The sequence below is a fragment of the Ahaetulla prasina genome, chromosome 2 (assembly GCF_028640845.1).
Source record: "Ahaetulla prasina isolate Xishuangbanna chromosome 2, ASM2864084v1, whole genome shotgun sequence".
Taxonomy (NCBI): Eukaryota; Metazoa; Chordata; class Lepidosauria; order Squamata; family Colubridae; genus Ahaetulla; species Ahaetulla prasina.
This window is the reverse complement of record NC_080540.1, coordinates 203,223,003-203,248,472: the sequence shown is the minus strand read 5'-3', so window position 1 is coordinate 203,248,472 and position 25,470 is coordinate 203,223,003. Positions and strand designations below refer to the sequence as shown.

General features: G+C 37.5%; 1 protein-coding gene across 1 annotated transcript; it reads left to right on the top strand.

Moving 5' to 3' along the window:
- The first annotated feature begins 4,515 nt into the window (after nt 1-4,515).
- Nucleotides 4,516-18,805, top strand: CHRNB3 (cholinergic receptor nicotinic beta 3 subunit). Its single transcript, XM_058169466.1, has 4 exons — nt 4,516-4,557; nt 14,196-14,305; nt 15,505-16,375; nt 18,671-18,805. The coding sequence occupies exons 1-4, from the start codon at nt 4,531-4,533 to the stop codon at nt 18,803-18,805; spliced, it is 1,143 nt and encodes a 380-aa protein (XP_058025449.1). The 5' UTR covers nt 4,516-4,530.
- Nucleotides 18,806-25,470: the final 6,665 nt, after the last annotated feature.

The following is a 25,470-nucleotide window of genomic DNA, read 5'->3' as shown; positions in this document are numbered from 1 at the left end:
TTACCATTTTATCAATCAGAAATTGATCTTTAGTACGTCTGCTTTTCCTTTTATTTTTGTTCAGTTCTGTTGGAAGCATGTTATTTTCTTCTAAACAATTTTGGCTATTGTCCGCGCTTATGTCCACGAGTAATTTAAATATTGTAGGCAAACATGTTATCAGCTCATAGTTTCCTGGTGTTGTCTCTTTCTCTGGGTCTTTTTGAATCAAATAAGATTTATTTATCTATTTTTGAATTTCCATGCCACCCATCTCAGTAATATGGTGACTCTGGGCAGCTTATAATATAATAAAAGTTAAAAAGTCAAAAAGCAATATAGAATAAAAAAATTAAAATTAAAATCAAGATGTAGGTAATGTGGGGACAGAATCTTCTCTATCTTTTGCCAATTAATAACAGTCACTGATATTTATACAATTTTTATAATATTTCATTAAACTGTTTAGCAATAAGTGGATGTAAGCTAGTTATTTGAACCAATCCATGCAACTTATCATTTCCAGATGTCCAATTGTTCGTTCTTTTCACTTCATTTTTAATTATTTCTGATATTATTAGTTCTCCCATTTGATTTTTATTAAATTCACCTTCAAATCCTTTTATCCATCCAACGTTTTTTTGTTTCCTATAGATCTTTCCAAAAATGGAAAAAAATTTCCTTTTAGTTTGGTTTTCCATTTTCAAAATTTCTATTGCCATTTATACTTTGGTAGAATGGTCTCTGGTCTACTTGAAACAGCTGATTTTGCTTAAATTGTATGATTTGTGCCTCATAGCATTCAATTATTCCTTTCATTGGCGGTGTTTGTTACTTAATGATTTCCAAACCTTCTTCAATTTTTCTAGTATTAAGCCATTTTATAAATTAAGCTTGTCTTTCTCCCTACATTCTTCAATTTTCACTCTTTCATGTTCTTTAAATTAATCACATCTGATCTTTCATTTGCTTTGGGATTGAGTATGATATTTTTTTGGTTTTCTAATTTCAGTACCCAGTTTTTCTGTAACAACCACTGCGAACCAAGCTGATTGGTCAGTTAAATAGATGTTATTTTAATCCTCACCATTACTTTATTCACATCTTTCAGTATAGGTGCCAGATATTTTGTGAGCACTACTTTCAATGCTGGCAGTCTTTGTCTTTAGTGATTCTGCATATGTCATATTTTTCTTTTTAAATTCTTCTTGTTTCTGGAGTTGGGAGATAAATTCATAGGTCATTTCTGTGTTGGCCTGTTCTGGTTTTGCTGTTATTCTAATTTATCATTTCTATAGTTCATATTATCCTTTTTCCTTTATATTTGCAATTGTTATAACCTGAGTTTCTTCTACTGTTCTGCTATTATTAGGTCTTCCATTTTTGCAATTTTTCTGAATCTCTTCCAGTTCTGCATCCGTGAATATTTTATTTCTGGTACTGAATCTCCATTGGTCTGCTAATAGTTGTTCAGTGATATTTGACTGTGAATAAATTCTTGTCCACATTTTAAGTGTTAACTTTAAGTTATTAATGAAGAGAGAGAATACAGAGGTGAAAAGGGGAAAATAAAGAGAATTCCAAGAGTTTGAACAGGCTGCTGTCCTTCTGTGTGTGCATGTATGTTTTGTTCATAAATTAGATTTGCTCACAGTTGCTGTTTATTTAGAATAGTAAAAACAATGTAAGTATCTATAAAAAGATAGAAGCCAGAAATTCCCATTTAATTTTCATATAATGTTCTTATATAATGCTAATAATGCATAATGCATAATGTTTAAGTTAAAAAATAGTTGAATTAAAAAAAATATTGAGTTGTGTTAGATATTTTGAATGAAACATAGATCCAATGTGCAGTTGCTCTGATAATGCAAATTTCACATTGGGGAACAAATTTAAAATAAAATTGTAATTATAATGTTTTGTGGCAAATTCTGTATTTAGGAAAATACTATATATTGTCTTAGCCACTGAATCTTAAATGCATTTATAAACTTGGAAAAAAATACCCAGTAAGCAGCCCATTAAAATGATGACATTAGTAAAATAATTTGTTTATTAAAAAATCTTATAATGTTGAGGACTTTAAGCTTGAAGGGGGAAAAATCCCAAGTCAAACATAAAATTATGCATTTATGCAGAAATTGCTGCCTGAAATGCTACATAGCATGGGAGGATCTAATGCTAATGCTAAATAATACAGAAATTGGTCAGAGAAATTTCCTTTCCATGCCTTATTAGAAGAATTGGATTATTCTAATTTGCTGACTGGCAAAAAGTGCATGACAGAAAAAAGAGAGCATGTAATTGAACTATGGAATTTGATTATATATCACTTTAGGTAGGTTTAAAAGGAGATTAGACAAATTAATGGAGGCTGTTTCTTAATGAGAGCCATTTGGCGGTGTCATTCTTTCTCAGCCCTAGGAGGAAGGCAGTAGCAACTCCTGAAAATATTGCCAAGAAACTTCATGGACTTGTCTGTATATTCAGCAGGAGTAAAGACTGACTTGGAAAGACACCACAGACACAAAGCTAGCCCCTGTGGCTACTGGTTAGCTTTTGGTATTCTTGCTTGGGAAGTGAAAATGTTCTTGAGCTCTTGCTTATATGATGGCCTGTCATGGTTCTTGCCAGGGTTGTAGCTAATCAGAAGCTATAATTTGCCAGAATTGGAGCCTAAAGGCTGTTGATCAGGTCCAGTTGCTTGCTCAGTCTAGAGGGAATTGCTTGCCAAATGCTGTAGCATCCTATGTTTTCTTCTATGATTGAAGACTTGGAATCTGCCTTGGTTATGTCACAGCCTTTGGCGGCAAGATTTCTTTCTTTCTTTTTTTTTATTCAAAAAGTTTTACAGAAAATTCCCCCCCCTTTCCCCCCCTCCCCCCTCCCTTCACAACCCCCCTCCCCCCCGACTTCCCGGAACGAGCACAAGGTATAGTTAAAAATAAAACAAACATATGCTAAAAAAATTTTGTCCCAACTTAATTATACCCCTACAATCATCAATTCCTAACTTTCCCCGAAAACAATAAAAAATAATACATCATAATCATTCAAAGGCAGTCTGATAACTCTTAGTCTGATATCTACTTTGAATATAGTCAATCCATTTTTTCCATTCCTTTAAGTATCTTTCTTGCGTATTGTCTTTCAAAAAGGCTGATATTTTCGCCATCTCAGCCAAATTGGCAACTTTCAATATCCATTCTTCTATTGTCGGTACTTCTTTTTTCTTCCAGTACTGTCCTATTAATAATCTTGCTGTTGTTATTAGATTTAAAATCAATTTAGTCTCAATTACTGTACAGTCTGTAATAATTCCCAACAGAAAAAATTGCGGCAGGAACTTTATCTTCTTTTTCAAAACTTTTTGTAAAATCCACCAAATTTTTATCCAAAAGGCCTTTATATCCTTACAAGTCCACCAAATATGAAAATATGTAGCGTCATCACAATTACATCTCCAACATTTTGCTTGCATATCTGGGTACATACATGATAATTTCTTAGGATCTAAATGCCATCTATAAAACATTGTATAAAAATTTTCCCTCAAATTCTGTGTCGGCGGCAAGATTTCCAGTTACTAGTCTGGAGCCCCTGCTTGTCATAGGGAAGGGCAAAGCCAAAACAGCTGCATTTATTCCACCCGCATGGCTATAAAAGGCTCCAGAGCAACCTTCAAGATCAGGTGTTTTACTTCAGGGAAGATATGACTTAGGTGTCATGTAGGGTAGCACAGAGGTTGAGGTGGTATCTGAATACGATTGCCAGATATCTGAAGAGACAAACGAGGACACAGAGAATTGGAAAGGACGAAAATGAAGGCATGCTAACAGTTTAATTTTCAACAGTTTAACTTTCCTGGCACTTACAACAAAAACCGCAGTGGAAAACTGAAAAAGAAAATAGGTAAGTTTTCATGTAGATGCAATTACTTTTCCAGCTCAAGAAATACTGGGTTGCTTTCCCCCCCCCCCCAGTCTTAGGAATGGGCTAGAGCTGTTCAGGAGGCAAAGGCCTGCAGGGTACAGTTGATTAAGGTCTTGTCACTTTCAGGCAGGAGGGTGAGGGTGGTAATCAACTAATTAATCAGCTAATTGGAGCTGAGCTTCTTAACTTGTAATTAACTGATTAAAGAATTGACTGTGTGATGGAGAAAAACTGCTCAGGAGAAGAAAGCTTGTTAGCTACTCAAAAAGCCCAACAAAATTTGACTATGCCTGCTGGGCAGAGGACACAAGGACAAAACAGAGGCGATATTCTCCTCTTAGAGATGTCCTCCGGTAACCCTACTTCTGAATCAAATAATTATGTAAACAGTTGTAAAGTCATTCTATCCTCCTCCTTTTCTATCCTTACGTACAAATAGCAATCTTAAAAGCATTCAAGTTTAATTATTTCACATAGGGCTCCTCCTGGGAAACAACGTATCATCAGAATATGTAGCTGATTCCCTGGGTGTGTAGGGGATATTTAAAAGAAAATAAAAATAAATGACTTGCTCTTTTTGCCCCTTGTCTCCAACAGGATGAAAAAAACCAGTTAATGACAACTAATGTATGGCTGAAACAGGTAAAAGTAGAACCGTACTATTTTAAAATGTTTAATTGCTAGGATTGTTAGCAGTCAGTGAGTTTTAATATCCTGTAAATATTTTTCAGCTTGTGAGACAGACGTTGAAATGTGATTCTATGAATCTATAAATCTAGCCTCACCTTAATGGGTATAAATTGGTTTCTGTCACAGATACTTTGGTCTAACTAAGTTAATATTTAAGGATACTTCAAATTAATGCTTTATAAAAAATGTCAAATCTAATGCCATCCAATACAATATAGAAATGGCTTTACCAATAGAAAAGAATATTTGTAGCTTAGGGTTGAACTGGGGGGTTCTTGGTGCTCTCTGAGCTTGGTGGCTTTCTTGCAGGTGTTTTATTACCCAGCTAGGTAACATCATCAATGCTAGCATAAATGGCTTTTATTTTAACCAATGTATTTGAATAGCAATTTTCACATTGTATTTTGAACACTTGCAGTAGAACCTTAAATATTTTTTTTTAATTTACCAAACCTATTTGTCTGCCATCTCTCCAAAGTGACTCTAGGTGGCTTAGAAACATTCAGTTAAAACATCATATTGCCAAGAGCATTAATTACCAACTTCAGTTGGTATATCTTTATTTTATTTTTATTTATTTATTTATTTATTTATTTTTTCATTAAAAAGTTTTATTTTTACAATCATATCAAACAGCTCATCCAATGTACAGTTATATACAATTAGTCGGGCTTGCCCAGTCACCACCCCACTTTTTAACACTCTTCCCTCTTCTACCTTCTTCTACTTTCCAGACCTTCCTCTCCTTCTCTTATCTACATCCTCTCCTCCCTCCACCCTCCACCTTCCTTCTCCCTCTTCTACCCCTCTTCCTTCCTTCCTCTTCTCCTCTTTCCTACCTCCTACTCTCTCCTCTTTTCTCCCTCCCCACCGTTCTAAAATGGTAACTGGGCAGACCCGACCCTACATTAATTATGTTTATACATCTTCAATAATCCCTGTACATTAACCATCACTCCATCCTCTACCCTCAACCCCCAAATTCCCCTCCCCCTTACCCCCACCCCCCACCCCGACTTCCCAGAACAAAATGCAGGGTATATTTTATTTTTATTTATTATGAAATTTATTTGCTTCCCATCTCATCTCCAATGACTTTGGGTGGCTTACAACAGAAAAATATTAAAACCATCAATTATATAAAAAAAAAACAACACAACAGATAAAATCATTAACACAAATTGGCAAAGGAGGGAGCCGGACACAGGGCAGTGGGGGGGGATGTGTAATTAAGCTGTAATTAGTCAACCAGCTTCATTGGACCACATCTGCTATGCTCTTCCCTGAATAGATATATCTTTCCTGAATAGGGATAGCATAGCAGTGATTTATGTAGGTGCTTTTCATTTAGACTACAGTGATGCATTTTATGGCGGGGCTGCCGTGGCCATTGATCCAGAAGCTTCTGCTGGTCCAGAAAGTGGCAGTGAAGTGGTTGAGTGGGGCATCTTGCTGTACACTATGTCATGATAATAGGCCCTGTGCCAAATTCGGGCTTCCAGTTTTGATACATGAGGTCTAAGCAACCTGGTAGACCACCTACACAATCTCTAGAGGAGTCATTGCACCACAATGCCGTTGCATTATTTTGTTCTTCCCTGTTCTAGTTTTGCTTGCCTGTTCTTTCTATCTCTTTTTAATATATATGTTTTTTTTAATATAAATTCACTGCAAGGTTATTATTGCATTTAGTCATTTTAATTGTGTTGTTTGTATATAGCTTCAAGATAATTACATGAGATATATGAGCCCTCTAGGGCTATAAGAAGAAATGAGTCCTTCATCTCTCCTTCTAGCTCAGTATGATCAACACTGCAATCTTATATATAAAATGTCCTCTTTGGATTTTCCCTTATGAATTGCATGTGTGCATTTTATTTTTAAGTTACCCAACAAATAGAGGACATGTGGCTCACACATGTGATATTCAGGAAAGGGAATTAGTTTCATTGAATATAAATCCACATCAGCTGTATCGCTTTTGTCTTTGTGGATGTAAACTAGAGCAGCCTTTGAGCAACATCACATAACGGGGACATTGCATAGTTAATATATCAGTGGAATGTTAGTGTTTTTTTTAAAAAGAAAACCTCAGTGGAGAATTAGCTATAATTGTAATGGTGGCTTCTGCTAATGTTGCAAGCAAAATGGGTCAGAACCAGAGGTGGGTTTCAGCAGGTTCTGATCAGTTCTGGGGAACAGGTAGTGGAAATTCTGAGTAGTTCAGAGAACCGGTAGTAAAAATTCTGACTGGCTCCATCCCCATCTATTCTCTGCCTCCCAAGTCCCGGCTGATCGGGAGGAAATGGGGATTTTGCAGTATCCTTCCCCCAGAGTGGGGTGGGAATGGAGGATTTACAGTATCCTTCCCCTACATGCCCACCAAGCCACGGACACCAAGCCATGCCACGCCCACCAAGTCACACCCACAGAACCGGTAGTAAAAAAAAAATTGAAACCCACCACTGGTCAGAACCTCCAACAATCAGCCAACTGATTCTGTCTTCTGAACTGCTGGTGCCCAGGTGCCCCTTCACTAGCATAAGAGAAAAGGTTGGCGCATTGGGAACTGGGAAGGTGAAGACCAATAGGATTGCATCCTTTTTCGCTATAGACCTGCCCTATTTTTTTAAAACTGTAGCAGTTTTTCATTAGAAGAAGCAATTGGAAGGTAAAATCAGCACAGATAGTCCTTCACTTACAACAGTTCATTTAGTGACCATTTGAAGTTAACAACAGCACTGAAAAAAGTGACATGATAGTTTTTCACACGACCATTGTAGCATCCCCATGGATCAAAATCAGATGCTTGGCAAGTGGCTCATACTTATGATGGTTGCAATGTCTTGGGGTCGGGTGATCACCTTTTGCGACCTTCTGACAAGCAAAGTCAATAGTAAAGCCAAATTCAATTAACAGCCAGGTTACTAACTTAGTAACTGCAGTGATTCACTTAACAGTTGTGCTAAGAAAGGTTGTAAAATGGGGCAAAACTCATTTAACAACCGTTTTGTTTAGCAACAGAAATTTGGGGCTCAATTTTGGTCATAAGTCGAAGACTACCTATATTTTAGCAACGTTCTTGTCTCCAATAGGTTATTACAGACCAGTGGTGAAATCCAAATTTTTTTGCTACCGGTTCTGTGGGCGTGGCTTGGTGGGTGTGGTGTGTCTTGGTGGGCATGATTTGCTGGGTGTGGCAGGAAAAGGATACTGCAAAATCTCCATTCCCACCCCACTCCAGGGGAAGGATATTGCAAAATCACCATTCCCTCCCCACTGTGGGGCCAGCCAGAGGTGGTATTTGCCGGTTCTCCAAACTACTCAAAATTTCCGCTACTGGTTCTCCAGAAACTGCCAGAACCTGCTGGATTTCACCCCTGCTACAAATCTGTCTAATCTTGTTCTCCAGGTAATTAAGATTAAGAATAAACTCTTGGACCTTTCAATGGACTATTGCTAAAGTTAAATTTGAAATGATTTGTAATTTAATACATATGGCATAACTTTCAATAGACTCACAATTTACAATTTAGTTTAGTGGGTTACTAAGCTTTTTGCCGTCACACCTCCCTTTAGTGAAATCATAATGTACATACCTAAAAATCCAAACCTAAATCCATACCTAAAAGTCCAAACACCAAAATGAGTACAAATTTTGATATTTTATGTCTTTATTAAAATAACATTTTCATTAATGTTATTTTAATAAAGACATAAAATATAAAAAAATTCACACTTACCCTGCACTCCGTCTGCACCTCCCCAGGACCTCACAGTTTGGGAAATCTTGGTTTAAACCATCAAGAATCTGAGATTGTATGAATGTTGTGGTTGTTGTTTTAGTGTAGTATCATTCCTGTCTAACTTTCTGGCTATAGATTTGTGGAGCTGAAGATCTGAAAACATGAGTTTTCTGAATTGCTTCTTTATTTCCTGATACACCTGTTCTGAAAAGCTTCATTTGTATTGCAAGAAAGGGCATATAAAAATACCCATTGTTCATTATTTTGGCAAAGAAATCTCAAGCAGCCCTTGGAGATTATTATGTTTTCCTTGCCAAAGCACTTGGATGGCTAACAATAATTTGGGATTAAAACTGAACATTCTTCCAGTCACTGTAAAAAGACAACTTTGGCTGCAGATTCCAGTTCATATACTGAGATATACTTCACAATTCAGTTTTCCTCAAGCTGATCCCCCCCCCCCCCAAATGTAGACTACAACTTCAATAATTATGCCAAGAGGATTGCTATCTACTGTTCTGGGACTCCCTTGGACATAGCTGCTATCTGATCCCAGCAGCATCTAAAAGTATAGATGACTCCTTCCGTGGGATTTGGTACGTCGAAAAATCGGTTACCACTTTAAAGGATTTGATTACACATGCAGCGGAAGAGATGATGTCTAATCCTAACTCATACGCTATGAGGATTCATTGGTAGATAAACTCACCCTTGCAATACCTGATTCTTTTCTTTAGATAGTTATTCTTGACAGTCATAGTGCTAAACATTTTTCTGATGAGGGACATTGTCCCACAGAAATAAATCTTTGGTGATCACATCTCATCAATGGTGGGCCAAAGCAAAAACTGGATGGGGTAACCCCTCCCTCCCTCCCTCCCTTCTTCCCTTGTAGGTAACAAGTAGCCTTTCCTATAGATTTGCACTGATTAATCACAAAAAGCATTAGAAACAAGCATGAAATAAATCAGTGGGTGCATATGACTCTAAAGACCCAAGTTTCACAACCCAGTCTTTGATAAAAATGTGAATGACCTTGCTTAAGTCACATAGGAAAAAAAATAAATGGTTTTGGAGAAGCCAGCAAGTAATGAGAAAAATTAAATCTGCATCATTTACTTCAGTATATAATTGATTATTTATATCTGATGCGCATAAGCTTCAAAGAGGGTGAATAATTTCTCAGCACATTACAACACTTAATTAGAGAAAATAGGATGAAATAAAGAGATTGAGTTAATGTACTAAGCATTGCAGAGACCTTAAAATAACGCCACCTGGAAGCAGCCTTTTGGACAATGAAGGAGGGACGCTTACCTCATTTACTATTTCATCATCCCAAATTTTCCCATGGTGGCCCATCTCATCAGATGACTTGGCCAAAAATTAAGCAGTGGGAGAAATAGCCGTATATGTTAGATACCTTGGGACTTAGTCCAATTCTGTGCATATTTAGTTTGAAGCATCTCTCTTTGCTCCTTGGGAAGCCTGAAACATGCCCATTATTTTTTATGGAACGCATCCAAGAGAGCTGTGAACATTTAGCATCTAACACCAAAATACATTATGTAGGTCAGAAGTGCATAACTCCTATTGGCTTGAGGACCAGATGGTGTTTTGCATGGCAAGTCAAGAGTCCCCCCCGCCTCCTTCAAAGTAACCCTTTTTGTATTTTATTGTATAATCTATTTTCTTTTCTTTTTCTTTTTTTTTGCTGTTGTTTAGTTGATTATGCTATTTGGGTTGTAATAGCACCATAAAAAAAAAACTTTTAGCACTGATGGGAGAAAAACAGATTGCACAGGGAGAGAGTGTGAGCAGTAGAGTAATATATGGAGAGATGCATTTTGAAGGTTGGAGGAAGGTTACAGGAGAAAAGTAGAAAGAGAAGACAGAGAAGTCGTTGAGCAGCGTTTCCCAACCTTGCCGGGTTGGAGGCCCGGAGCAGGGAATGAGGGGGAGGGGGAGGGAGAGGGGATGGTTTTGTGAGGGGGAAAGGCATTCTTGCACAGCTTCATTTGTATGAGGGCAGGCCCGCCGCTCACACACATGAGTACACTGGCCTCCCACAGGGCCCGGTTTCAAATAGGCCACCTCCTGGTAGTGGGCTGTGGCCCACAGGTTGGCGACCTCTGCCATAGAGGAAAATGTAGCGAGGAAGGCAGGTTGAGAAGAATCATAGCTGATAGGGTTTTGGGGAAGATATACAGGGGAAGAAGTGCAAGAATTGTAGTCCTGATAGTACAAAGAGGAAAAACAACCAGGGGTGTTACGACCCAGGGGCAAAAGGGAATTATGGAGAAGATGAGAGGCCATGAACAAAACCCACAGACCACAATTTTTCCTCTGATGTAAGGCAGGCAAATGGATGAAGTATAAATGATGCAAAGGGGCAAGTTTTTTTTAAAAAAAATCAAATATAACATATGGAATGGGAGGGTTTGGAGGAATTCTATTTGGTAAGAACTCTCCGTCTAAATTCTCAGCAAGAAGAAGCTTTCATTGCTAATATTGATTTTAGTCAGCACTCTCATTCTTCTGGCTTTTGCATTACCAACAAGGCAATAAAAAAAACCCCTCTTTATAAATAATAAATAAAAGTGGAGAGATTTTTTTTTATTATTATTACTGTAAGAATGACTCCGTTCTGAGATGCAGCCATTACGCAGTGCAGAGTGAAGTCCACAGAAGTAGGACGAGGCAAGGGGGAAAAAATGATGTGGGTTTTTTCAATATCTTATGTCTGTAAAAATCAGCATGGGAGGAGAAAAAAAAAGGATGCCTACCGATATCTCAAGACTAAGCAATTTTAAGAGGCTAAATAGAAGAGACCAGGGTTTCATTTTGCTTTTGTTAAAGTGGCAATCCTGATACGTCATGTTGACTTAGGTATTTTCTACCTGCCCATCTCCTGCCCCAAAGATTATTTAGAACTTTCTTCTCCTTGGTGAAGTGTTATATTGTATGGTTTGTGAAGACTACTAAGATCAATGCTGTTACATTTTCAAAGGTCACAACTGTGTTGCCTTAATATTTCTCTAGGCTACTCCTTGCATTCCCATTAAAAAAAACAAAAACCAGCCATCAGGTGTACAGCTGTATGATGTCTTGACCGACAGCAACTTTGGCATTTTTTTTTAAATAGTCTTGTGACTACATTATCTCAGACTGAAACAATTTGGTGGCTGGCCAACGTGGCTGTATCCCAGCCAGAAATGTTGAGGCAGAGGTGGGAAAGAGAGAACTATTACAATATTCACAGGGAAATGATAGGTTTGGTAGGTTTATCTCCTTTTAAAATTAAATGTGTTCAAGTCTCCAAGTATTTTGTTGCTCATACATGTACCTTTATGCTCTTCACCCAGAACACTGAAAGACACACACTATTTTAGCTCTTCCTGAGCTGATGGACAAAAATAATACTTTTATGCATTATTTTGACATCATCATATGTTTATAAAGGGTAGAATCCTAGGTCAAATAACTGTGTTGAAGGCAGCAGTGCTATGCTGGCTCTGGTGAAAAAAGTCTGCTGTTCAATATATATTAAATATATATATAATATATATAATAATAAAATATATTCCATGCAAACTCTAGACCAGATTGTATGAAGGAGAAACCTGATTATGAAAAATATGTCCTTATTAATCATTCCATTTATCAGCTGCTCAATAAGAAGATTTATCTGGACAGAATACAAATGCAGGTTAAAAATTGCAATGTCCTTAATGCAACTGAAGCAATAGCAAGTTAAACAACTAGGAAATGAAAGCAAATTAGTTTAAAACATTGCTTGAATGATATAATACTTATTGACTGAGCTAGTGGCATGCAATTAACTGCAAATAACTAAACATACCGGAAAAGAATATTAAATTATAAACCTGGCTAAATAATTGTGATAATCCCTAGGAGACCCTAAAGTTTTTTAAAAATCTAGGTCAATCAAGTTGCACGGTAAGGATATTTGACTTTGAGGAGGATATTCCAAATCAATGGTACATTCTTTTTTTTTTAATTTGATTTTGTCACAACAGTATATATAATCATCAACATAAACAATAATTCATCATGAGAGAAAAATTATATATAAGTAAAAGTATGCAATAACTATGTTAATTTGATATAATGAAGGGAACAATAGGACAGGAACGGTAGGCACTTTTGTGCTCTTATGCACGCCCCTTATAGTCCTCTTAGGAATGGGGTGAGGTCAATAGTAGACAGTTTTTGGTTGAAGATTTTGGGGTTTTGAGTAGAGACTATAGAGTCAGGTAGTGAGTTCCAAGCATTAACAACTCTGTTACAGAAGTCGTATTTTCTGCAATCAAGTTTGAAGCGGTTGACATTAAGTTTGAATCTATTGTTTGCTCTTGTATTATTGTGATTGAAGCTGAAGTAGTCTTTTACAGGAAGGATATTACAATAGATGATTCTGTGTGTTAAACACAGATCATGTCGGAGTCGGCGGAGTTCTAAGTTTTCTAATCCCAGGATTTCAAGCCTGGTGGCATAAGGTATTTTGTTGTTTTCGGAGGAGCGAAGAACTCTTCTAGTAAAATATTTCTGGACGCATTCGATAGTATTAATGTCAGAGATGTGGTATGGGTTCCAGATGGATGAGCTGTATTCAAGAATAGGTCTGGCAAATGTTTTGTATGCTCTGGTTAGTAGTGTAGAGTTTTTGGAAAAGAAGCTACGTAAAATTAGGTTTACAACTCTTAGAGCTTTTTTTGCTATGTAGTTGCAGTGGGCTTTGGCATTTAGGTCATTTGATATGAAAACTCCAAGGTCTTTGACAGGGTGGGGGTCGTCAGTAAGGAAATGAACATCAAGCTTGTACTTAGTGTTTGGATTATTTTTTCAAATATGTAAGACTGAGCATTTGCTGGTCGAGATTTGGAGTTGCCAAGTTTAAGACCAATCGGATACAAAGTCAAGGTCTTTTTGAAGGGTAGTAGTATTGTTGGTGGTGTTAAATAGTTTGACATCATCAGCAAAGAGAACATAATAACTTGAGATAAGGTCACAGAGATCATTTATGTATAGTATGAAGAGTGTTGGTCCAAGAACACTACCTTGGGGAACACCACTTTTGACAGGAACAGGATATGATAGAGCGTTGCCAATTTTGACCACTGTTGTCTGTTTGATAGGAAGGCATTTATCCAATTGTGAAGAGGTCCTGAATGAATGAATGAATGAATGTAATTTTTATTAATAAATAAATTAAATAATTAATGAATGTAACTTTACGTTCTTAGTAAAGTTAGTTGAGTCATATCAACTAAACTTTTCTTTTTGGTTTTGCTGTTTGTCCAAGAAGCTTCTTCAGTCTTCAGCAACTTTCAGAAGTCTGTTGCTATGACTCAAATTCCAGACACCTCTACCTGGATGACTGAAGATCTTTATCAGTGTTATTGGGAAGGGATATTTCCACTTGTTTAAAATCCAATTTGTTGAACAAGTCTTTTTTTATTCAATGCACTAAGCCAAAACTAAATACAATACATTATAGTTGATTGTTAGGTATGAATCCTGACATTATATCCATATCCAGAAGAAAATTTTACATTAAACATTGATTCAGCAGGCTAGCAATTACATATTGACCTGAAAAATGACTATGATAATATGAGGCTGTCTAGATGTTACTTATAACTTTCAACAGCATCATCCAGCATTTCAAAGAGTAAGAAATTATGGAAATTGTAGTTCAGCAATATCTGGAAAGTCACTTAAAGACTGACTAAAGATTCTCCACTGTTATTCTCAGCTAGGAATAATTACTTAATTGAGAAACTGAAATGGAAATCTGGTCATTTTTGCTGTTTACTGCAGGAATGGATCGACCATAAATTGTGCTGGAATCCTGAAGATTATGGTGGGATCACTGCAATTCGGGTTCCGTCTGAATCTCTCTGGCTCCCTGATATTGTTTTATTTGAAAAGTGAGTATAGGGATCCTAATGTAGTGATGGGTGGCTAGCTGTCCTACTTTCTCAGAGATAATCCTCTGTTTTTGAGAGATCTGAGTGCTATCCAGTTAATATCTTGGCTGAAACTGACAATACAGAAGGACTTGCATAGCAACTCAAGTGCAAATCTGTGAAGTGTTTGTTATTGTTGTTTGTAATGGTTTTCTATTTGTTCCTGAATGTCTTTGGCCTAACTGAAATCTACCTAAGCAAGTTTTCTCAAACACTATAGAAAGAGTCCATGTGCTTCGCCCTCACTTCAAAAACATTCATTCAATTCTTGCTGTATCAGTACTTTTCTTGAAATATTTCAAAATACTTCCTAATTAATATAAAGAATAATTTAAATTGATCAAAAGCAATGGATTAGACCACATATTTTGTTCACCGAGGAGGTATTTTCAGGTAACATGGGATGCTATAGACCAGGGGTGTCAAACTCACGTCCCGTGGCCCAGATGTGTCATGCGTGGGCCACGCCCATCCTCTGTTTAGTGAAGAGGGGGAAGATGCGATATGTCATGTGACAACAAAATGTCGTTGTGAGTTTGACGCCTGTGCAATAGACCTTACAATCCAAAGGTGAAGAAAGTGGTCCAAACTTAGAGGGAAAGATCTGATCCCACAACATAAGACCCAAGATGGCACAGTGGTTAGAGTGCAACACTGCAGGCTACTTCAGCTGACTGCTAGCTGCAGTTCAGCAGTTCAAATCTGACTGGCTCAAGGTTGACTCAGCCTTCCATCCTTCCGAGGTGGGTAAAATGAGGACCCAGACTGTTGGGGGCAATATGCTGACTCTGTAACCTACTTAGAGAGGGCTGCAAAAGCACTTTCAATTTAGTCTAAGGAAATCTGATTGTGGGACTTCTACCAGGCTAGTAAGTTAAAAAAGTGTTCTTAGAAAACTCATATTTGAGCACAGGTTTTGCCACAAGGAACAACTCTTCTAAATCTTTTTAAGTTTTATTTCTGAGATGCAGACATGCAGTAATTTCCACAAACGTGAACTCACGAGAAATAGTATCCTTTTAAAACAAGCAGAAAGAATTGAGAAGTAGGCTACCACTATAACTGCAATAGGAAACAAACCTGACATAGGGGAAAAAAATTATTGGAACAAGCAGCATGATATGTAATTTAAGAACACTTTTCTCCTCTATCCTTTCTAGTGCTGATGGGCGATTTGAAGGTTCATTGATGACAAAAGCAATAATTAAGTACAATGGGATAGTAGTCTGGAGACCTCCAGCCAGTTATAAAAGTTCCTGCACGATGGATGTGACCTTCTTCCCATTTGACAGGCAGAATTGCTCCATGAAATTTGGATCATGGACCTACGATGGCAGCATGGTTGACTTGATCCTAGTAGACGAAAATGTGGATAGGACAGACTTTTTTGATAATGGGGAATGGGAAATCCTAAATGCCAAAGGAATGAAAGGAAACCGAAAAGACGGATTATATTCCTACCCATTCATCACCTATTCTTTTGTTTTAAGACGCCTCCCACTGTTCTACACACTTTTCTTAATAATCCCATGCCTAGGATTATCATTTTTAACAGTGCTCGTTTTTTACTTGCCCTCAGATGAGGGAGAGAAACTATCACTCTCAACTTCCGTTTTAGTTTCCCTCACGGTTTTTCTCCTCGTCATTGAAGAAATCATCCCCTCTTCCTCCAAAGTCATACCCTTGATTGGCGAGTACTTGTTGTTCATCATGATTTTTGTCACCCTTTCAATCATTGTGACAGTTTTTGTAATTAACGTGCACCATCGTTCCTCAGCCACCTACCATCCCATGGCTCCCTGGGTGAGAAGACTTTTCCTTCAGAAACTGCCCAGGCTGCTCTTCATGAAAGGACACGTCGATCGCTGTGCCTTTGCGGATCCGGAAGGAACTCTAAAACCAAAGCTGAGGAAGTATAAAAACAAACAATTGAAAGATGGAGAAAAGGTAGTGGTGGCATTCTTGGAAAAAGCTGCCGATTCTATTAAATATATCTCCAGGCATGTCAAAAAGGAGCACTTCATTAGGCAGGTAAGTTAGGAATCAAGAGTGGGCTAATGTCACTTTTCCATTTACCTCATATTGCCCAATTCCTATAGCAATGTTTTAGGCCTAAAGATGCTCATCCATGCAGTAAGCTGTATTGCTATTATCCTTCTCATCTTCTCATCTTATAATTTTTCATCTTTTCTTATAATTTTCCATCTTTCCTACTACTTTCTCCTTATGATTTATCACTAGTTGTTTGTATCTTACGATGAACGATTGTAACTATGATTTTTGATCTATGATCTATCACTTTGTTGTTTGTATGAACACGGAGAGGTTATGCACCGGAGACAAATTCCTTGTGTGTCCAATCACACTTGGCCAATAAAGAATTCTATTCTATTCTTGTTCCAAAGTTAGAGAAGAATTTAAACTTGCATTTTTAAACAAATCATCTGGTCATACCAAACCTGGACAAAGTAATCCTGAAAAAGCTTTTCTTACATTTGTAAATTTAGAATACGTTGCAGAATTGGGCCAGGATTCTTCTAATCCAGCATCGGCCAAGTTTTAAAAGAAAAATAATCCCTCGCCATCGGCAGTGATGGTTGGGGCTTGTGAAGTTGCAGACCTCAACGTTTGGAGAAAACATCAACTTCCCTATCCTAGATAACACAGTAAAAATTGACTAATGTCTATCAAAGGAACATGTTTTACCCCCTGCTTACCCTTGTGTAAAATGAAAAGAAATGATTGCCTTGGCATTTTGAAAGAGAATGGAGTTAAAGTCAGAAACTGGTTAATATTAGACTTAACTTTAATCTGGTGCAATATGTACAAATTGTTAGCTTTCAGCATAAATACAGTCCACGTTTCTGAATATGTTTTTCTGCTACAAAGGACAATACTGATTATTACTGTTAATCTAAGAAATAGAATTAAGGAATTAACTTACCTAACAGATGAATAATTTCAGTTATGTAACGCTCCCTAAAAAAAAAAGTTCTACTTCGAAGAACAGGCAAAGGATATAATGAATACAAATTCAAATCTACTTCTAAGGTAGACAGTCAATGGGCTGCTAAGCAAGTATTCACCTAGAAATCTGTCTTTGTCACTGAGCTTGCTTTGGATGCCATTTCATGTTGCTCACTGAGTGCCAGTCATTGGCCAGAATGTAGCTAGGCAACGCCCACACCATAGTACAGTTGCTGGCTGAATCAAAGAGCACTCACACATTGTGGCCCGTAGGCATACGATAACAGTAATCAGGTTTCATCAATGTCTGAGCGGGAGACTAGCTAATCACCTCAGCAGTATGGCCATGAGTTCAACCATTAGAGATAACATAAAAATATAAAAAAATAAACCATTTCTTGAGAATGAGCAGCTCACTAGTGACAACCTATAAGCAGATTTAATTTGGCTTTTGGTTTCTCCAAGTTGCAATCCTATCTCTATATAGAGACAAGTGGGAACTTGTGGTTCATGCTAGCTCTGCTTGGTCAGCTGCATTGAAGCAAAATAATTTTACATAACTTTTATGAGTCATGTCCAATATTCAATATCCCCTGAAGATTGTATCAATGCTTATTGAACAACAAACTTACACCACATCTGACCCACCAATGAAGGCGACCCTCTACCTAATGCCATGTATCCTTAGTGGTCTGCTGTGTGCTTCACAGGGTTATCAAGCATACATTGATATGATGGAACATAAACTTGGTTGTGGGAATAAAGAAGAGTTGAATGGCCCATTAAGGATGGAAGAGTTTCAAAAAAAGACCACTCAATCCTAGGAAAGAAGAAAGCACAAGATAAAAATCCAGAGTAACTCCATCTGATGGGGGTGGGGGGGAGGTTGTACTGAATAAAGTAGAAATTCAAATACTTTGGCCACCTAATGAGAAGGAAGGGCTCACTGGAGAAGAACCTAATGCTGGGAAAGATTCAGGGCAAAAGAAGAAGGGGACGACAGAGAACGAAGTGGCTGGATGGAGTCAGTGAAGCAGTAGGTGTGAGCTTAAATGGACTCCAGAGGATGGTAGAGGACAGGAAAGCCTGGAGGAACATTGTCCATGGGGTCGCTATGAGTCAGACACGACTTCGCAACTAACAACAAGTATTCTACTATACTGTAGCGTTCTAACAGATTCTCAAAAAGAAAATCCTAAAAAAAAAAAAAAATCATTCCTACAATCTCTGTTTCCAGACCTTGCATACACTGAAGGCTGAACGTGGATGACTTAAGTCCCAAGTATATTTTAAAGCATGACTTCACTTGTATAAAATGAACATTGAACTCACAATTCTTATTTTCCTTCCCTCTCCTAGGTAGTGCACGACTGGAAGTTTGTAGCTCAGGTTCTTGACCGGATCTTCCTGTGGCTATTTTTGGTGGTGTCTGTGATCGGGTCTGTTCTTATCTTTACTCCTGCTTTGGAGATGTGGTTGCATAGTGGTTTGTAGGAATAAAACCATCAATCATGTAAGAATCAACTGGAGGATGAAAATAGATGATCAAGATGCCTGGTTTGGTAACATTCAGTGTGCACAGAATCAACAGGAATGTCATTGACACCAAACTGTGCTGGGCAGATTCAGATCAAGTTTTAGATCAAATCTTTTAGCTACTAAGCTCATGAGATGGGCATGGATTGCACAAATGACTACTTTCACCTATATTTATTGTATTTATAGGCATTTATCTGTTTACCAAAATGCTATAGAAAAACAGATAAGAATATAAATATAAGAATATAAGAGTATTACGTACTGTATGTTCATCACCTTGAGTTACTTATAAAGTAATAAAGGCAGGATAAAATAAAATCTAATAAATAAAATCAGTATTTCAGCATTAGAAACTTAGATTATTTCTTGTTTTAGTTTACATGACAGATGTTGCATGTTGTTGAACTTTAGTTCTTATCAGCTCAAAGCCCAGAGTTATAGTTCAGTTTAAACTGTAATAGCTTTTCCCCAGATAATCTTTGAATTTCAAAGAACATTCCATGACTTGTTTCCTGCTCCTTTATTGGGAATTTTTCAAATTATTCTCTGACCTAAGCCCTCCCTCATGCTTCCAAAAATTTGATACTTGTGCAAAGGAGGGAAATTAGTCGCCAGTTTCCCAGCAGGTGGATGTAACTTAACATTTAATTTTAAAAAGTCTCCCTTTTTTTTTTAAAGAAAAGAAAATGTTAAAGAAGTCCGCAAAAAATCATGAGGAAAGATTTATGTAACTGGACTTTCCATTGGATCAGCCATATTTAATAATCAAATTTTAGAATTCACTTTCCAATATTACACTGACACCAACTGTTGTTGGAAAGATGACAATTTATTGCACTATTTTTTTTAAAAAAGATATTTGTGCATAAGCTTTATAAAAAGTAAATGTTATAAGCACAGATTTTATATTTTCACACATTAGAGATATATAAAACATTAATAAAAACTGAATGTATGCGTATAAATGTGATGAGCAGCAATGTCCCCATACATTTGTTTTTGAAATGAACTTGAGGACATAATTACTTCAATTCTCACCTTCTCAAAAGCATCATTTGTGTACCTCCATGCTCTGGGAAGCAGGGAGGAAAAACAGATACTATTTCAATTATTCCAATTAAGAGGCTTTGCTTTTGATCACCCCGCTAATACATTTTGTGAAGCTTACAGACCAGTGTTTCTCTATCTCAGCCACTTTAAGCTTTGTGGATTCAACTCCAAGAATTTCCCAGCCAGTAGAGTTGGAAGGGACCTTGGAGGTTTTCTAGTCTAACCCCCTGCTCGAGCACGAGACCTTATACCATTTCAGACAAATAGTTGTCCAGTCTCTTTTTGTAAGCCTCCAGTGATGCAGCCTCCACGACTTCTGAAGGCAAGTTATTCCACTGGTTGATTGATTTCTGGAATTGCATTTGAGTGAGAATCAGTATATTTATAGAACCAGCTGTAAATTTTACAAAATCATTAACTTTGGTCTATGAATAAATGTTAATTTGGCTCCATGCAATCTTCTAATGAAGCTTTGGTGTCCTCTAAATGCCATAAATTTTCCCAGGATAGCCAAACCTCTCATCCAGCATATCTGGAAGATACCCAATTTACCAGTAATAAAGTTTGAACTCACTGTACCTACTCATCATACTTCTAGGTGGGTAATCAGTTTTTTGACAGATAGGAAGCAATAGATGAGGTTAAGGAAAACTACATCTAGAACCTGAAAATGAGCTCAGCTGCCCCTCGGGGATGTGTACACTCTCTGTTGCTCTTTTCTCTCTATACCAATGACTGCACGCCAAGGGAAACCTCTGTTAAAGTTCTGAAGTTTGCAGATGGTGATGAGTCTGTATATAGGCAGAAGGTTGAACAACTGGCCCTCTGGTGCAGCTGTACACAATTTGGAGCTGAATATGCTTAAAACTGTAGAGATGAAAGTGGATTTTAGGAGCAGCTCTTATATTTTACCACCTCTTACCATATTTGACAGTATCAGCAGTAGAGTCCTTCAAATTTTGGGTTCTATAACCTCCCAGGACTTGAAATGGATACTTAACATTAGAAACAGCATTAAAAAGGCACAACAAAGAACATTCTTCCTGTGTCAACTCAGGAACTTCTGATTGCCTCAGAAGTTGTTGAAACCATTTTCCAGAGGAGTTATTGAGTCTGGCAGAGTCTGGAAGTTGAAGTCTACACCAGGGCTCTCCAACCTTGGTCCCTTTAAGACTTGTGGACTTCAACTCCCAGAGTCCCTCAGCCAGCAAAGCTGGCTGAGGAACTCTGGGAGTTGAAGTCCACAAGTCTTAAAGGGACCAAGGTTGGAGACCCCTGGTCTACACGACTTAAATGTGTTGAAATTGAGAAGCACTGTTACAGATTATCAGTACTGCAGGATCCAATCTGAATCAATCATTAAGACAAGAGATTTAGCCTTCCAAGCTTTTGGACTCATGCTGGAGCCCATTCTCAGGGAATTTCTCTCTCACTAGAATCTCTCTCTCTCTCTCTCTCTTTTTGATGAGAGAGAAGTTCCCTGAAGATGGGCTCCAGCATGAGTCGGAAAGTGACCGACCCAGATTGGATTTTGCAACATTATCCTTTGGACATATATATTTGCTTTCATTCATTATTGGTACTGATAATGCACATGAAAGAAACATTAACATCAATTGCTCCTCAGATGTGATTGACTTTATGTTACGTAACTAGAAGCCATGTAGACCAGATAAATACACAGGACTGTTTATATGTCATTTAATACTTGTCCTGCATGATTAATAATGAGCAAATCTGCTTTGCTGGGATCAGCAATTAGGGCTGTCAGACCATTCTAGTCTAAACGTGATGGCATCTCTATGTCTTTGCTGCTGGAAAGGGTTTAAAGGTGCTTTAAAAGACAGATGCAGAATGGTTTACCTTTGTTCAGTGTGATGGTTAGTATGCTGTAGGTGCCTGAGTACAAGTAAATAAGGATATGTCATAGCTGAAAACCCAGATGGACCTTGGAACTGGCCTGGCTGATACACAATTATTGTACTTTATACTGGTTGAACTCCATGGGCTACAAGAGTTGGTAAAGGCTGGAATTCAAGTACACTAATATGCTTAATTTAAATTATTAATTAGCACCCAGAGCAACCTTATCTATTTTCAAAGAAAAATAAGAGATATTTTCACCAAGCAGCTTTAAAATAAATGACACTAAAGCGCTGAAAAATTGACTGGTGTAATGGAAGCTATTTGATATTGATATAAAACTATATATCATGATATATAAGTAGAAAAGGGTTGCATCTACCAGCATATTCTTAAAGGTACTTATATCTTGCTAGAGTTAAGGGTGGTGATTTTTTTACTTTCAAGAAAAGCTAAATATTTGACAAAGATCTGAAATATCTCAGAAGGATTTAGACTTTTTTCAGCCTCTAAAAAAATATACTTGCACATGGACATATTCTATGACTAGCATCCTCATAATGGTTCGTGAGAAGACCTAAGATGGATGCTTTTTAATTTTAAAATAATTATTGTCCAGATAATCTATACTGAAAGGCAGTGGAAAGAAAATTAGGAACGTTATCTTGATGTCTTCAAAATGAGAGCATTTATCCTTCTGTCAAAACAGCTTGTATCTGCCTGTAGATTTTCAATGTCTTGTAGCATATTTTTTGCAGACCAGCTTTCCTGCCTGTCAGGGGTTTGTATGTTTTCATTTCCTCATGTACACCCAAAAGTACCCTTTGGATCCTAATAATGTCTCCTCCAAAGCTCTATACCAGTCCTAGGAGTAGCAGTGTGAAGAGGCTTATAAGACGTTTACACCACTGTTCTTCTATAAGTAAGAGCTCATTTTGTCCAGAATCAGGGCCCAAATAATGTACTGTCATAATTCCAATGCAAGCAGGCTTCAGACACAACCAATATTAGTTGAACTCAGCTTTGCCTTATTGTATTATATTCTCCCTGGCCTGGAGTGTTGATGGAAACTTCAGGTCTAAGCTTCTACCATATGTTAACCACCATTGCAGTTCTTTGCTTGCTGGGTTTCAAGACAATCTTCACATTTTTACTTATACCACTTACGTTTCAGGACTTTCTTGCACCTGAACAAAAAATGGTAAGCTATTCCTATGGATTAGCTCATAAGTGATATGACGTGTTTATTGAAGCTCTCTCTCCTTCAGTTCAGCTCATAAAGTCCATCTGTGTGCAATCAGTAAGTGATAATATGGAAAATAATTGTGTTCTACATTCAGTCCACCTCTCCTAGCACAGGAAGTGAAACTATTTAGTGCAATGACAACAAAGCCTCTATGTCTTGTATGTGAGCATAACACCGCTTTGAATGTTGTGAGCCAGTAGTGGCATATCATCACTCAGAAGAGCTGCTCATGATTGTATATGTTATTAATGAAAGCAATAACAAATAAATAATCTGAAGACTGAGAATGTTGTTTGTGTATTAAACAAAAATAAAACAAAAACAAATAGGAAAGATGGAATATCCTTTCTCTGTAGGAGGAAATACTGTAGAGCATAAATAAATATATTTAATGTATCTATTTAAATATATTTATTAATATTTGGCATTAAGTCATGCCAGCCACATGACCATGGAGATGTCTTCGGACAGCGCTGGCTCTTCGGCTTTGAAATGGAGATGAGCACCGCCCCCTAGAGTCGGCAACAACTAGCACGTATGTGCAAGGGGAACCTTTACCTTTATTAATATTTAGTGTAAGCAGAAGTGGTATGAAAATCTTTCTCTCTCTCTCTCTCTCTCTCTCTCTCTCTCTCTCTCTCTCCCCCCTCGCTCTCCTTCCATGCCATCTTTGTTGTCTCTTTTTGATAACAACCAGTTTCACACAACACTTCAAATATTACAGACCAGAAAAACAGCCAAGCAACCTATTGGGAAATTAAATATTTTCTAGCCCCTCGGTTTTGAAGCTAAAACTATACAACATATACCCCCCTAAAAATAATTAATTAGCTTTAATTATGATCTGTAGGAAAACTTAGAAAATAATAGCAGTAGAATAAAACCTGGCAATTAGTCTGGATCACAAATTAAATCATAAGTACACATAATTCAGGAGTAAAGTGGGGTGGGGTGAGGAAATCCCACATCAACTTTCTGTTGGGTGGTTTGGTTTATTTTCTATAATCCTAAATCGTCATTTATCATGATTATCATAATATCTGTATCCATTGATTAGAACATTGCAATGTAAGCATTTTGGTGCATGGATGGAAAAATAAGTGGAAAATCTGCTGGAAGCAGAAAAGTGGGTCAGAGGAAGGTCATAAAGGAATTATATGTAGAAAGACAGTCAGCTGTAAATTTGAAATTCAGAACTAGTAGGGAGATGCTGACTTGCCAAGAGGGAAATAATCATTAAACTAGGGTCTCGTAGAGCATGTGATATGTCAGCTAAAAATTACAACATTCTTGTAATATAAATGGATGAGTTTCGGAAAGAGCTTAGCTGACCAATATCAAGATTTTTGAGATGTTGGTGGATTGTTTAGTATTCAATTCCAATGATCCAGTGATATAGGAAGATCATTTTAGGTAAGGTCAATTAAACAAAATTGCATAATTTTTGCACATTGCAGTGAAAATTAAAGTACAGCATTCTCATTTAACTTTTAATTTTTGGTAGGACTGGAAAAGACAGATAGCCGTGTACATTTGGAAAAAGGCTTATCTGAAAAGGTTGTTGCAATTCAATGAGAAGGCTTACACGTCTTGTGTGCTATAACAACTACAAACAACGTTGTGGCTGTAAGAACCCAGCCAATTTACTTGACAAATCACGATTAAACAAAAAATGGGTTAGGCCCTGAAGACATCACGGAATAGATTGTTTTGACTCAGTACAAGGTAGCTTTCATATTTATCGCTCATTGGAATATATACATAACTAACAATATTATTTAATAAATGGATATATATCTACAGCAGTGGTGGGTTGCCCCTGGTTCAGACCCGTTCACAAGAATTGGTAGTAAAACTGGTGGGAGGCTCCTCCCACTGACCTGGACGCCATCAGGAAGCTTTTGCGCATGCACAGAAGCATGCACGCATGAGCAAAGCAAGCGTGCGCGCACTGTCCCGTTGTGAACCAGTAGTGAAGGTAAGTAGAACCCACCTCTGATCTACAGGTTGATAGAAAAAATATGCCTGCAATGCAGAATGCCGGTGGGCAATAGCCTAGACGAGCAAATCATATAAAGGCTTAATCAATCGGGATGATTTTTTTACCTCAGCTTGATTGACTGCTTTCATTTCCCTCCTGCATTTCCAGGAATTATTCAGTGGCTTAAACCATTTTTCAAGCTTAAGTCATGTTTTCAAGCTCACACTTTAATAAAGCACACAAGAGAACAGCAGGGAAAGAAGAGACCAATTTTTCAACTACAAACATTGGACAATCAGTACACATCTGCTGTCTTGGTTGGTCTGATCTTCCCTTCTTGAAACTCTTACTTGAATAGCAAGCTTGTGACTCTGATTTCTTCCTGGCTAAAAGAAGAAGCCAGAAGTGTCAAGACCAATGGATGCCGTCAGAATGATACTTCTGTTCAAGTCTCCAGTCCCAGAGCCGTTTTTATTCCAT